This window comes from Dermochelys coriacea, chromosome 1 (genome assembly GCF_009764565.3).
Source record: "Dermochelys coriacea isolate rDerCor1 chromosome 1, rDerCor1.pri.v4, whole genome shotgun sequence".
Classification (NCBI taxonomy): domain Eukaryota; kingdom Metazoa; phylum Chordata; order Testudines; family Dermochelyidae; genus Dermochelys; species Dermochelys coriacea.
Window position 1 is genome coordinate 230,076,095 of NC_050068.2, and position 16,015 is coordinate 230,092,109.

General features: G+C 42.1%; 1 protein-coding gene across 8 annotated transcripts in view; it reads left to right on the plus strand.

Annotated features, from left to right (window-relative positions):
* SCUBE1 (signal peptide, CUB domain and EGF like domain containing 1) overlaps positions 1-16,015 on the plus strand; it is a 304,521-nt gene that overhangs the window by 222,191 nt on the left and 66,315 nt on the right. For all 8 annotated transcript variants that reach the window (XM_038386054.2, XM_043515687.1, XM_043515695.1 and 5 more), the window contains one exon: positions 1,509-1,631. In XM_038386054.2, the coding sequence (XP_038241982.1) occupies positions 1,509-1,631 (123 nt within the window). The remainder of the gene's footprint in view (positions 1-1,508; positions 1,632-16,015) is intronic.

The window sequence follows — 16,015 nt, forward strand, 5'->3', positions numbered from 1 at the left end:
TGCTCTTAGCAGGATTTGTTTTTTAAATGGCCAATTGATATTCCTAAAAGTTTCCAAGATTTGCTGGTAAGAGGCTTCCTGGATCACTGGGAAAATCACTCTCCAAGATCATGTCAGGTCTTGTTTCCTTCACAGAGGAATATGCTGCACTGTGTGTGTGTAACATTACCTCTCCTGTCCTATTGTATAAAATCTCAAAGAAAGGCATATATAGTTCACTCTTTGGTTCCCTTTAACAATTAGCTGTTTTCAAATGAGTTTTGAACCCAGAGTCCTTAATTTGGGAGAGGACAGTTAACATGGCAAATATTGCAATGGAGGTTCAGGGAAGTATGATGGTTCTGTTATACAAGGCTTAACAGGATGGAAAAGGGAGAAAGCTTTTCTTAGAAAAGTTGGGGCAGGGAAGTGGAGCTTCTAGCTTGATAAAGGAAGCAGATCTGTTCTGACAGAGCCCTTCACAACACTTTGGTAATTATTTTAAGTGACACACACTTGATCCTGCACTTCATATATGCACGACTCCCAAATGGAGTTAATGGGAATATTGCATATATAAGCATGTGACAAACAACAATATGCACTAATTCAAAGTCTGCCCTGCATTAACAGTGAATTAGGAAAGGTAGACATAGGGACTAATGGTATTCAGTGGACCCTGTATTTACACCAGAGACAAAAATAACATATTTTCTTAAGTGTTGTTGTAGCTGTGTTGGTCCCAGGATATTAGAGATACAAGGTGGGTGAGGTAATACCTTTTATTGGACCAACTCTGTGTAAGAGCTCTGTGTAAACCTAAAAACTTGTCCCTTCCATCAATGGAGGTTTGTCCAGTACAAGGTATTACTTCACTCATCTTGTCTCTCCCATATTTTTAATCATTTTTTAAATATTTCATGTGAATTTAGTTATAATAAAGGTTATAAATAAACCTAATAAAGGTTCTAAACCAACAGCTATGGAGACTGAAGTCTTGTCTGTATCCACAGGAGCAGGTATGTCTGGGCAGCGGACGCGTATGCTTCCCTGCCTATTTCCACCAAAGTACCTCAGCCAGATTGATCTAAAGGTACCACCTCTATGAGACAGAAGTAGTTCAGTCTCCAAGACCATTCAATCCTTCACCTCTGTTAGCATTGCCAATAAGAGTAGGAAGAGGGAATGTTTTGGTGATATTATTTCTAAAGACAAGGTGGGTGAGTAATATCTTTTATTGGACCAACTTCTGCTGGTGAGAGAGACAAGATCTGGAGCTTACACAGAGCACTTCTTCAGGTGTGCATAACTCAAAAGCTTGTCTCTCTCTCACCAACAGAAGTTGGTCCAAGAAAAGATATTATCTCACTCACCTTGTATCTCTAATATCCTGGGACTCACACAGCTACAACAACACTGCATACATATTATTTCTAATCAGACAGCTGTATAGTTGGAACTGGACAAGCCCCCATATTCCTATCATTATTCTAGAAAGTAAACTAATTTTTCCCATTCGTTCCTTACAGACATTGATGAGTGCTTGGTAAACAATGGTGGCTGTGACCATTTCTGCCGAAACACTGTTGGTAGCTTTGAATGCAGCTGCCAGAAGGGCTATAAACTACTAACAGATGAACGAACCTGCCAAGGTAATATTCTTTTACTCTGTTTTTATAAAGTGAATCTTTAATTTGAATGAATCTGTTTGTTTTTAAATCATTTCCATTGCAGATTGTAATCACAAATCATAGAATTTTAAGCCAGCGAAGACATATTAGGTGACTATTCTCTAGAGGCTGATACAGGAGTTTTTTTTACAGTGTCATTTCTAGTGCTACGTCCAGTCTAGGTTTTAATGTCACTAGTAATAGGAATGGCATGCAATTGCAGTAAGTCTAACTAAAGCATAAGCATCAGTGTGGTGTAGTAGAATAAGCACAGGTTAGGGAACCCTGAGTTCTAATCCAAGTTCTCCATTAATTTGCTGTGTGCCATTGGGCAACTCCTATAACCTTTCTGGGACTGGTATTTATCTCAGTTACACTGGGTTAAATCCAGAGTAGGCCAATTGGTTTATAGTATTGGAACTGAGATAAGAATCTGGCCTCTGTCTTAATCCCCCATCTGTAAAATCAGGATAATGAGACTTACTTACATACTTCACAGTGATATTGTGAGAATTTAAGGTTTCAGAGTAGCAGCCGTGTTAGTCTGTATTCGCAAAAAGAAAAGGAGTACTTGTGGCACCTTAGAGACTAACAAATTTATTACAGCATAAGCTTTCGTGAGCTACAGCTCACTTCATCGGATGCATTTGGTGGAAAAAACAGAGGAGAGATTTATATACACACACACAGAGAACATGAAACAATGGGTTTATCATACACACTCTAAGGAGAGTGATCACTTAAGATAAGCCATCACCAACAGCAGGGAGGGGAAGGAGGAAAACCTTTCATGGTGACAAGCAGGTAGGCTAATTCCAGCAGTTAACAAGAATATCAGAGGAACAGTGGGGGGTGGGGTGGGAGGGAGAAATACCATGGGGAAATAGTTTTACTTTGTGTAATGACTCATCCATTCCCAGTCTCTATTCAAGCCTAAGTTAATTGTATCCAGTTTGCAAATTAATTCCAATTCAGCAGTCTCTCGTTGGAGTCTGTTTTTGAAGCTTTTTTGTTGAAGTATAGCCACTCTTAGGTCTGTGATCGAGTGACCAGAGAGATTGAAGTGTTCTCCAACTGGTTTTTGAATGTTATAATTCTTGACGTCTGATTTGTGTCCATTCATTCTTTTACGTAGAGACTGTCCAGTTTGGCCAATGTACATGGCAGAGGGGCATTGCTGGCACATGATGGCATATATCACATTGGTAGATGCGCAGGTGAACGAGCCTCTGATAGTGTGGCTGATGTGATTAGGCCCTATGATGGTATCCCCTGAATAGATATGTGGACAGAGTTGGCAACGGGCTTTGTTGCAAGGATAGGTTCCTGGGTTAGTGGTTCTGTTGTGTGGTGTGTGGTTGCTGGTGAGTATTTGCTTCAGATTGGGGGGCTGTCTGTAAGCAAGGACTGGTCTGTCTCCCAAGATCTGAGAGAGCGATGGCTCGTCCTTCAGGATAGGTTGTAGATCCTTGATGATGCGTTGGAGGGGTTTTAGTTGGGGGCTGAAGGTGATGGCTAGTGGCGTTCTGTTGTTTTCTTTGTTGGGCCTGTCCTGTAGTAGGTGACTTCTGGGTACTCTTCTGGCTCTGTCAATCTGTTTCTTCACTTCAGCAGGTGGGTACTGTAGTTGTAGGAATGCATGATAGAGATCTTGTAGGTGTTTGTCTCTGTCTGAGGGGTTGGAGCAAATGCGGTTATATCGTAGCGCTTGGCTGTAGACAATGGATCGAGTGGTATGATCTGGATGAAAGCTAGAGGCATGTAGGTAGGAATAGCGGTCAGTAGGTTTCCGATATAGGGTGGTGTTTATGTGACCATCGCTTATTAGCACCGTAGTGTCCAGGAAGTGGATCTCTTATGTGGACTGGTCCAGGCTGAGGTTGATGGTGGGATGGAAATTGTTGAAATCATGGTGGAATTCCTCAAGAGCTTCTTTTCCATGGGTCCAGATGATGAAGATGTCATCAATGTAGCGCAAGTAGAGTAGGGGCATTAGGGAACGAGAGCTGAGGAAGCGTTGTTCTAAGTCAGCCATAAAAATGTTGGCATACTGTGGGGCCATGCGGGTACCCATCGCAGTGCCGCTGATTTGAAGGTATACATTGTCACCAAATGTGAAATAGTTATGGGTCAGGACAAAGTCACAAAGTTCTGCCACCAGGTTAGCCGTGACAGTATCGGGGATACTGTTCCTGACGGCTTGTAGTCCATCTTTGTGTGGAATGTTGGTGTAGAGGGCTTCTACATCCATAGTGGCTAGGATGGTGTTTTTAGGAAGATCACCAATGGACTGTAGTTTCCTCAGGAAATCGGTGGTGTCTCGAAGATAGCTGGGAGTGCTGGTAACGAAGGGCCTGAGGAGGGAGTCTACATAGCCAGACAATCCTGCTGTCAGGGTGCCAATGCCTGAGATGATGGGGCGTCCAGGATTTCCAGGTTTATGGATCTTGGGTAGCAGATAGAATACCCCAGGTCCTGGCTCCAGGGGTGTGTCTGTGCGGATTTGTTCTTGTGCTTTTTCAGGGAGTTTCTTGAGCAAATGCTGTAGTTTCTTTTGGTAACTCTCAGTGGGATCAGAGGGTAATGGCTTTTAGAAAGTGGTGTTGGAGAGCTGCCTAGTAGCCTCTTGTTCATACTCTGACCTATTCAAACACTTCATATATTTTATATTGATTATTTGCTGCATGCGTTGTCATTGGTCAGATGAGTCACATGGTATTGTTTCTGTTCCTCGACTAGTTGAGCACATACCCATTTCCAACAAACTCATGCATTACAATTCAATTTCTGCAAACATTTGTGCAAATGAAACTTGACTGCTAACATGTTCCCAGGACAGAATAGAAAAGGTGAATGTACGTGACCAGAGGGAGGGCAATTTCAAAATGTAAGGAAATATTCATGGAAATTGTTTTTCAGGAGACGCCCATCTCTGTTACTAAGTGAATGTTTGCATAGTGTTTGGAATGATGTAATGGGATATATATAAACAGTATTATTATTTTGGGGTTTCTAATACTTCCCCATTACTCATCAACAAAAGGAAGGAAGAACTGTTTTTAAGGATACACAAGCAATTTCAAAAGACTTTCCATTGCATCTCATTGGTACTGCCATTGTCTGGAAAGCCTACCTCACCCTAACTGTGTGGTTAGACACAGGGGAGTCACAGCAAAGTTAACTAGTGCTGGGCAAAGCACAGACTGGCACAGTTTGTGCCACGTGACCAGACAGAAATAGCACCGCAGGATTGTGTCAGACAAGGACAGTTTGGCAGGTGTGGAATTAGCCACTAAAAATAGGGACAACAATTTTTTAAAAGGAAGACTCTCTTCATCACACAATTAGGGGTGGAGGCAATAGATTTAACAGCCATGATAGAAAACAGTAATTCATAGTAATACTTGAAACCCATGAGTCTGGATCTTCTCTCACCTGGTTTAAAGAGAATGTCACTCCACTGAAGCCAATGTAATTACACCTGTGTAAAACTTGAGAGAGAAATCAAGCCTCATATTTCTGCTATGCAGGCTCTGGCGCAAAGGAAGAGAAGGACTGGATTTATTTGTATAAAGCTGATGGTCACGATTCAAAGATTTATCAATGGAGTTTTAAATGTTCCTACAAATAAAGATGAGATATTTTGGGTGCTGACAGGAAAATGAAGGCATCACTTCAACAGTCAGAACTTGTTCACCTGCGTTTGGTTTATCCATGTGCCTGGGTTTCTGAAAGAGGGCGTTGATAGTGAACATTTATATTTTAGATGCTATTAACAAAACTATATTTAAGGAGGTGATGTTTTTTTCCCCCATTTTAAAATCCTCCTTTTATTTGCTCACAACTTTTTCAGTCCACATCCCTTTTGGTCTGATGTATGTGATTAAAGTGCTGTTAAACATTTAAATTAATAAAAAAATATTAAATTGATTAGGATTAGTTTTAGCCTCTTAGTTTGCATAATTGATATTAGAATTTGACAAAATAAAAATATATCTACTGTTACTAAGAAGAATTGATTAGTACTAGATATTACAGCTGATCTGTGTATAATTTGCCAAAACTTAATATATTTTAAAATCAATTTAAAAAATGTAAAGACACGAGTTTTGGCTACCCTTCGAAAAGTGATATCTGAACCATTCTTCTCCTCTCATGTGATCAGGTAGAGTGCTGGCCTGAAAATATGAACGTTTTTCATTCCCAGTGGTCTAAGGTGGGGTGGGGGGCACTTTGTATCCTCTGGACAGTGCTTTGACTGGACATGTCAATTTGCTCCTAATCTATTGGTGTAGCAGGTATATCACTACAAGTCCAAAGGATTCCTGGGACAGAGAAGTTGCTCCAATCACAAAAATTTTGGTTCATCATAGTATTAAATGGGAGAGAAGCAAGTTTTTTCCTGTTTGATGCCTGAGGTATTTAGGCCCTAAAGACAGATTACAACAAAACAGCGTGATGCTTGCTTCAAGGAAGAGGGTGATTTGTGATTATTTAGCTCCTGTCTGGTGCTTCAAGAGATAATTGGTGAACTCATGCAATCAGTATGACTGCTGATGATGAATGAAGGGAAGCTAATAGAGATCAAGGAATCACTGAAGTGTGAATCACCTGTATTTTGTTTTGTACTCTGTGGAGAAAATTTAGTCAGTGGAAATGGTTATAGCTTTAAACGGTAGGCACTGGAGAAAAAAGTGATCTGAGGTTGGTGACAGCTGCATTATAAATTTTTCTGGTTTTTCTGGTAATTGATGGGAAAGGCTAACCTCAAAAGTGTTGTTGTGACATTCATGGAAGCTTCTTTTGGGTGCTTTGGCCTTTCCACGGTGTGAATCACGAAACTTTAATTTCTATTTATGGAAGAGCATGTTGTTGTTCATGTTGTTTACAATTTTTAAATTCATTTTTCCTATACTTAATGGTTGTTATGATTACTGTTGTGACTTTTATTTTGCGTCCAATGTTGCCTTCCATCTGAAGATCTCATTTTATAAAGAAAGTATAATTTCAGTTACGAATTAGTATATCTGAAGAGTTGAATTGGGAATCAGTAATGAAGGGAATGGTTGTTGCACTATGTTTTACTCAGAATCAATGTATCTTTTTTGTTTTTAGTCCTGTTCTAAATGCATCTGGTTTAGATGGCTCCTTAATTTGGAAGGTTATTATAGAGGCTCATCTGCAGATTAAGGTAGTGATCCTGCAATCCTTAGACAAAATGCTTATTGAAATGAATGGGAATTTTGCCATACTAAGGGCTACAGAATCAGGCTCTAATTGTGTCCATGAGTATTAGTTTCTTAGTTACAGAGAAGTACCAGTAGAAACAGTGGTGGATTAGCCATTGGGCTAATAGGGACCGTGCCCAGGATCCCTGGCCAATTGGGGGGGCCCTGGAAAAAATCCACCACCAGGTGATGGAAGCCCAGAGCCCCAGCTGCTGGGCAGACAGGTCAGGGGAAGCCCCCAAACCTGCCCCCCCAGTGGCCCCTGATTCCACCCAAAGCCACAGATTGGGAAAGCCTCCCTTCCTCCCAGCAGCCCCCAACCCCGTCCCCGGCAAAAGCCATGGGGCTGCAGGGGATGCCCCCACACCTGATCCCCCAGTCCAGCAGAAGCACCAGGCAAGTAGTGCTGGAGAAGCCCCAGTGCCCCAACCCTGGTTCCCCGCAGAAGCACAGGGGAGGGAAGCCCCAGCACCCAGACCCCTGCTCCAACCCTGCAACTAGTGGAGCTTTCACTCCCCACTGTGGCCCCGGGGCCATGGCATGGGGACAGAACTTCTCCAGTCTTGGAGCCGAAGCGTGGAGGGGGGCGGCAGAAAGGAGCAAGACGAGCAAGCTGCAGTGGTGGGGTGGGATGGAGGGGGGACCCTGTGTGGGACAGGGGCAGGCCCCAGGAAAGGCACGGAAAGGGGTGGGGTTGTGGGCAGGGCCACAGGTAGGAGTGGTGGGGAGGGATCTCCCACTTGCTCTGTCCCAGGGCCCCAGGAAACCTTCATCCACCTCTGGCTGAAGGGGAAAAACCTGCAGACGTACAGATCTTGCTACAAATACTTTTTTGACTAACAGATGCAAAATGCAAATTAACTGTTGCTGCTGCTGCTTTTCCTTACTATTTCCATTGTTATCATCAGTCAGTAATTTACATTTTTCCATCAAGGGCACTTAATGTGAAACTCTGAGGTTCCCTCACTTTGCCCCATTTCTTTGTAGTCTTTTCATTATAGGTTCCCAAGCCAGCTTTAAGATATTAGGGAAACCTAATGTGATTCATCTTTAACTGACCTGCTTCTGTCTGTTTATATCGCTCCCACCACCATAGTATCTGAATGCCTCACGCAAAAGGTTTCAGCAGTGTCCACACGGGCAAATTACAGCACAGCACATTGGGGCATGCTGCAATTCACACCCGCATAGTCTGACCTGGGGGATGGGGACATGTAGATGTAGCCTGAGTCTCAGTCCTAATTCCTTACCCATAAGACTGCCTTTCCTACTATAGAGACACAAAATGGGTGAGGTAATATCTTTTATTGGACCAACTTCTTTTGGTGAGAGAGAGAAAAGCTTGAAGAAGAGCTCTGTGTAAGCTCCTCTTCAAACCTCTCTCTCTCACCAGCAGAAGTTGGTCCAATTAAAGATATTACCTCACCCATCTTGTTTCTGTAATATCCTGAGACCAACATGGCTACAGCAACACTGCATTCATTTCCTCCTACAGTGTGTTAACATCATGAAATGAAAATTCATTGGCGTCAGATGTTTTGAAACCTGCTGATCACTAGGTCAGCTGAGTTCAACATTAGCAAACGGTGCAACTCATATGATATAGCATGTAATGGATGTGGAAAATGGTTTGCATTTATTTGTTTGTGGCCAAACCATTTTCAGCCCTGGTTGTGGGATGAACCTGCTGTTAACGCACAGTGTATATCTCTGATGATTTTTCTAGGGCAGTGCTTCTCAGCCTTTTCCATACTGCAGCCCCATGTTAAAACAGATTTTTTTTTCTTCCTTTCCTTCTGCAGCCATCAGGCTTGAGAACCCATGTTCTGATACAAACAGTCCTGTAGTGAGATGCTGCTTTCCCAGAGTCCCTATTTTAAGTGATCAAACTTAAATCAGGAGGAGTCTGGGTTTTTTGTTTTGTTTTGTTTTGTTTTTTAAGAATGAAGTCATATGTATAAATTACTAGTTATTTTAACAATGCTCTTGAATTTAAGAGATTGGAAATTCTTCAATTCAGGGAACATGCCTTAGCATGTATTTGTATAGCACCTAACACAAAAGGTCCAAGTCTTGATCAGGGTCTTTGACATAACAGAAATATTAAATAATAACTAGAAGATCATGTATTTGTAAAGTGTCATCATTAATAGCAAGAAAACAACCAGGATTCGTTTTCAGACCACAACGACTACAAAATAGCAAGCAGATTGTTTGGAGCTACCATGAATCCCTACGAGTATGGCCTTAATTAGCTTGATCCTTGGACAATATGAGTTTAAAGCCAGTTAACTGAATTACTTATTCAGTTTCTGTTTGTTGTGCAGTGATCTTGAAAAAAATTCAACAATAAGCACTCTCTTTGCTTCACTGAAGTTCAGGCTTCATTAAGCACCCAGAAAAATGTGCAAAATGCTATCATAAATAACAATTTTCTTTTCCTGCTATAGGCAATGCCTTTTGCAAGGAAAGGCAATGTGCACATTTGCCAGTATTCTGAGGGGGCAGTGGAAGGGGAGAGAGCATAAGTTACATTCAGGAAAGAAGCCTTTAGTGGGAAAATCCATTGATTAATGTGTAATACCTTAGTCAGATAAATATTTACCAAAAAAATACCACAGAACCCTCATATAGGATGAAATTCACCGCTATGCAGAGGAGCAGCACAAGGCTTATGCACCACTCATGTTCCACCTACATCCGCAAAACAGGGCTTAAGTGGGACTTAAGTGGTTCAAAGGTCTTGTACTAGCACAATTTTATCCATAACGAAGCCTGGGCGGGGGACATATCACCAAAAAAATGAATTGATACAGACTAGTTCTGTAAAAGGAGAGGGCCTATCTGGCACCTGGACACCTCTTCTCTTCACCTCAGGGAATGCTGGGAAGGCCTCTCTGGACCCTTTGCATTTGCAGGGGGCATTAAGAGCTAGAGGAGCTTCTAGAAGACCACCTCTTCATTCCCATAGGGTAACAGCACTCCCTGTCTCACTGATTGTTAATTATTTTTGGTTTATTACTTTTTACAAGATTTTAAAAGAATGTAATGATTTGTTCTTCTTTTGTAATTAGTCATTAGAATACAGTGTCTCAAATTCTGCTGTGAGTCACACCAGATATTTACCCAGAAGAATTGCAATGATACCAGTTTAGCCCCAGGGTAACCAACATCAGAATTTGGCCCAGTATCTTCGTATTATACTGACGTCTTCTCCTATGTAACTGTCCTAAGCCACATTCTGCCATTTTTTTATCACCTCAAAGCTGCCCAGCAAAGGCTTCCAGGTCTCAGTATGACTGGTGGGTTTGTTTTGATTTTTGTTTTTTAATTTCTTTCTTTCTTTCCTTAGAAAAAAGGAAAGTAACTAAAACCACCGGCATCTCCACCAGTATATTTTGATATATAACTGAGGTTTGTTTAACCCAGGGGTTCTCAAACTGGGGGTCAGGACCCCTCAGGGGGTCATGAGGTTATTATGTGGGGGGTCGCGAGCAGTCAGCCTCCACCTCAAATCCTGCTTTGCCTCCAGCATTTATAATGGTGTTAAATATATAAAAAAAGTGTTCTTAATTTATAAGGGGGGGCAGGTTGCACTCAGAGGCTTGATATGTGAAAGGGGTCACCGGTACAAAAGTTTGAGAATCACTGGTTTAATCCCTCCTAAGCCTAATTTGTTACTGAATTTCTGTCTCTGAGATGCTCAAGTGCATCCTCCTGGAAGTGCTGGCTTCAACATGATTTTTGAAAGAGAATTTACACCCCTGAAATGGAGAGACTAAAGGCGCTGGCCAGGGCCAGGCATATGGTGCGTAGATGCTTTACAAGTTTCCCTATGGAACTCTTCCAATCAAACTTCAATCCTGACCTGCTGGGCAGCTCAAACCTGGCCTGACCCTTTGTTATTTCTGTCCTGGGCTGCATCGGAGCAGAATGGCAGTTGTGCCAAGTTGTGTGATAGTTTTGGGATGTGGTAATAGACAGACATCTATTAAGGACTAGAATTAATTTTCCCAGCCCACTTCCTGCCCAGTCCAATCCATTTTCACTTTTGTTCTTAAATAAGATTTGAACCTAGGCCTTCAAACTTTCTGTGTTAACCCATTGCACCATAGATCCACACTCCCAATCCTAAAATAATTCAGATAAATCAGATGCTGAGCTTTCCTGATTGCTAAATTCTAACCTCAGTGGTTTTGGTTTCAGGGAGGTTGACATGATTGGAACTATATGTGCTGGGTTTGGGTTCAGTATGTTGACAGAGAAATGTTTCACATAGGGATGCCATTGCAGAATTGTCATCACAACCCTTCCTCTTATTCCAGGATAAAGAAAAATAGTACCGTTTCCAAGCACAATAATTGTTTGGGATCCAAAAGCACTATGGATTAATGGCACATTGATAGGACACATTAATAGGACACCTAAATCCCCAATAAGGCTGTGTCATCTATTCACTTATTTGTATAAAACAGGAATTTCAGTGCCTAAGCACTGATCTGACTTTCAGATGCAAGATTTTAAATGGTCTGGAGCACACTTGTGTGTGGATACAAAGTGCTCTAGGAGGTTAATATAAGTTTTTAGCATGGTAAATTTTTCTAGTGTAGGCAAGGGCCAGATGACTCGCAGAGTGAAAAAGCAAGTTAGTCATTCCACCAGCATGTGAGCAGGCAAATTATCACTTCCAAGTTACCATTTGAACCAGTTTCTGATTAAAAATGTTGACGCTCTTTCCTAACTTAAAAACAAGCAAACGTAAAATAATAATAATTTTACTCAGCCTTCCTCTTTCATTCTTAGCTGGAAATGTGGTAAGCAATATTACTCTGGCATAGTCCCTTGAGGCCGGACAGGAGGGCAACACAGGGGTACCGGAGGAAAGTCATACTATTTGTTTTTTTAAAAAAATATTTGAAATAGATTTTTACCTCCACCCATACAAACTCCTGTTTGAAGTGTGATCCTAGTGGTCAGGTTTGAACTTCATCCTATGGAGAGGAGTGTAAGAATGCCTTCAAGACTCAGTCTGTTCCCTTGAGAGGGAAGGGAATACCACAGTAGGTGTGGATTCCACAGAGGGTTAGGAAACTGGGCTTAGCAGCTGGAACACCTACACGCCCTCTGTCTGACATTTACCCCAGCCTGCATGTTTGTTTGCTATACTCATGAGGAAATGCTGCACATTTCAGGTCTTCAGCTATTGAAGAAAATATACTGGGCTTGAGTCTGCGTCTCAATTAAATCAGGCACAAGTCCATTGAAATCAACAGAGTTATACTGATATTAAAGTAAAAGGAGCTCACAGTAATTATTTTGTGTTACAGCTTGAATAGAGTGGATTGTACAATGCACTGACTGGTACATCCAGGGCCAGATTAACCCATTACTGAGCCGTAGGCAAACATAAGCTTTTGGGCCCCAGCTTCTAATATGAATAACAACAATAACTGCCCTGACACACTGTCCTGCCTAGAAAAAGTGATTTTGTTGCATAGGTCTTGGAGCTGGGAGGCAGGAGGAGGGGCCCACCTGGGCCATGGCCTGATCGCTTTTAAGTAGGTACATGGACAGAATCCGCTTAAGACACAAGGTTGCATCGCCACTCATGTTTAGTGCCAGACTCCCTCTGTTATGATGGCAGGAGAAACCTGCTAAATTTGAGCAAGTGGCATTGAAACCGGGTGCACAGGGTCGCAGAACTGCTCAGGTTTGGTCTGGCCAGCCCTCCATTGTCACACACACACACACACACATACACATCTGGGCCCTACGCACTTGCCTAGTTTGCCTGTGCGTTAATCTAGCCATTGGTGCACCCAGCTGGTGTAAAACATAATGACCAGAGTTAGGCTAATGTACACCAGCCAAGGGGGTGGCCCAGTTTGTTTAATTATATGCATATTTCACTGAAATGACTGCACACAGTTATGATGGCTCAGCTGTGAAAGTGCCAAATGCACTAGTCAGACTCAGCAATGTCCTGGAGCAGCTCTTGGGAATCCCTTGTCAAAATTCTGCCACCTAATGAAAAGAAGGATTGAAGTGATTTCCCTGCCTCGAATTATAGCTCACTCCTTATTTGGATGCTGTCTTTCCAAGAGAGATTTTATTCCTGAGCCTCATAAAAACGCTTCTAAATGTTTTGCTTTTGGCATATACCAGATTGTTCCAAGTGTGAGGTTGTTTTTTTTAAATGTCTCAGTGGAGCCGCCTGCAGATTGAACAGTCTGTTTATATCATCAATACAGGGCCTAACTCGTATGCTTAGTCCTTACTCTTGAGATCAAGAGTTGCAGGATTGGACCCTCAAGCAATATATGGCCCAGGCACCAAGTGAAAACATTTCCAGTAAGTGCACTCAATATAAGTGGTTTGCCAAGTGATGATACCTCCCAAGTTGTCTGTGGCTGGGAGAAAGTGATTCTGCTTCAAGGTGAAAACAAATAAATAGATTCCCCTGTCCTTCAAGCCTCCTCTCTGCAGCACGTGCACTCCTGCTTCACAATAAGGTTACCCCTAGTTTGGAAGGGATATCAAACCTCACATTTCAGGGTGTTAGCCAATCTCTAACTAATATAAATCATCCTTTACCCCGTCCATGGCCCCCGCTCCTGGCCCCAGCTCTGGGAGAGTGGGGGGACGGACAGGGGTAAAGAGGGGTGTGAGGTAAAAAGTTTGGGGACCACTGGCTTTCAGCACCCCCACTGTAAAAATGTTCCAGCACCACTGGTTGTGTTGTGGACTAGAATTGTGTTCAATGTCCCCTCTAATTTTTGACAGGCCGTGTGCGCAAAAAATTTCTTCTGTGCAAATTTTTGTGTGCACGGTGTTTTGCCATGTACGTGGGGTTTAGGATCATGTGTGCGCACACACACGCACAGCTTAGAGGGTACAGTGGTTGTGTTATGTATTAATGAATTAGCAGGATATGAGTCAGCCTTAGAATAGTTTGAGCAAGGTGATAGTATTCTTCCACAAAGAATAATGGTGCTGGGAGTTGCAATTCATTGAGGTTTTAAAGAGAGGGTGAGCGATTGTGTTATTTAGTACACCTTAGTATGGTGATGTTGTTGTTGTTATACATGTATAATGCAATCCAGTCAATGAGCAGGCCCCCATTGTGCTAGGAATTGTACAGACTTGCAGTAAAAAGACAGCTCCAAAGAGCTCAGAATACTTCAGCTTTCCCATAAGTACACCTTTTGAGGGTGAGTGAATTGGTTTGGCTTGTTTTGAATGCAAATAAAAGCTCTTTAAGATCCCAAATCATTAAAGCAAGGAATGCAGGTTTCATCTCTTAGCAATGTCATCAGTTGTTGCCACATGTTCAAATATTATGGTGATGAATTTTGGATGGATTAGATTAGATGGAAACCAAAGAACGCTGGACTCAGCTCTTAGCAGGGAAGCAAATGATGGAGAAAGTGATTAAGCATATTCATAATGTTCATAAAGACTACACATAGATCCTAGAGGGGGGGAAATATTGCCCCCACACCATCCCCTGTGTATGTGTCAAACTGGTACTGGTGTGGTTCCACTGTAAAGGATGGGGGAGGATTTGGGCAGCCCATGCAGAGGGTACACAACCCTGTACCCTGCAGCACAGATCTGGGAGTTTCCAAGAGACTGATGCACTGGGGGTCCTTGGTGGTGGGTCATGGGATGGGAGAGTAGACAGGCACTGGACCAGTGGATCCACCCCTCACAAATCTATTTACCCCCAGTCAGTGTTGTGGGGCAGAAGGATTCCTTCATCTCTCAGCCCCTGCTCTCCTGCATATGGTCTGATCCTCAGCTTGTATGCTTGGGGGAAGGATTTGACTCTTGCTAATTTAGGATCTCAAGAAAAAAAATTAAAATATTTTTCAAACAAACTCTTTTTGTTCACCTTCAAGACTGAGCAAGAAAGCAGCATATCCATCCATTCATAGGTCATGCAAGTGGCCCATCATTCTGTGTCCTCAGTCATCCAAGGAGCTCAGATTTGCAAAAAAGTGTTGTCAGTTCCCTGAAAAAAATAAAAGGGGCCTAATGTTGTATTTCTTGTGCACTGCCACTAAGGCTGCCAATATTGTATTTAAAAAATAAGGGACTGTCTTCTTAGCACCCCCACCTTACTCCTCCTCCTGATATTATTATTTATTAGTAGTAGTATTCGTATTATTTATTAATCTTGTTGTAGAGAGAGGAAAAAGTAAGGGACATCCTTTGTAAAAAAGAACTGTTGGCAACCCTAAGTCTGCCATTGACTTCCGCAGGAGCTTCGGGCAAACAAGGAATGCAGGATCTGGCCTATGGTAGACAAAGGGAATTTTTACCTGTTAGTTTTCAGTTGAAAATTTACTTATGTTGTAGCATTTGCTCTTCCAGCTATTTTAAATTACATTAGGCTTGATTCTGTCCCCACCTCCCCCCATTCAAGTTGAGTAGAACCTACTCTGCAAGGAATCCCATTTACTTCCACATAAAGCTGGTAGGATCTGCTCCAGTAATTAGAAGGCTGCTTTGTAAAGAAAGCCTTTTCCTCCTTTTAGAAATCTGTCTATAAAGCAAGTGTATCCTGGGACACAGGGGATATTGCTTGCTCAATACACAGAGGGTAAAGGCCTTTCTGTGTTTGTATCATTAGGCTGTTAAGTTGCTCTTATAGGATTGATGTGTAAATAGTGGCTTGAGAAGAGTGCAGACTACTATACCATGTTTATGTTTGTGGGGAAACAAATAAACCTGCCTTAAATTTCTTTTAATGCACTTCCATTCTTGATCTATAGCTTCTTCTCTCCAAGCACTTGAAGTAGTAGCACAGTTTACTGCCATAATGGCAGTAGATAACTCAGCTTGCTTTCGCCTTGGAAAATGATTAATTTTGGAAAGGGATACATGTTTGCTCATAAAATCTTGGCAATGTTTTTGATTAAAGTACTTTGTTTTCTTAAAAATGTTGGGAAAGCATTTGACTCTAATTGCATTTTAGACTGTGCTAGCAAAACAATGGTCAGAGGATAAATGTAATGGGAGTCAGAGCCAATTGCCTCCTACTGGGTCCCATAGATTAATAAATAGAGGAGGCTGACTGTAACAAAGGCCTCGTCTAGTGGAGGCAGTGGCTGGGAAGGGTGTGAGAGTTAACTC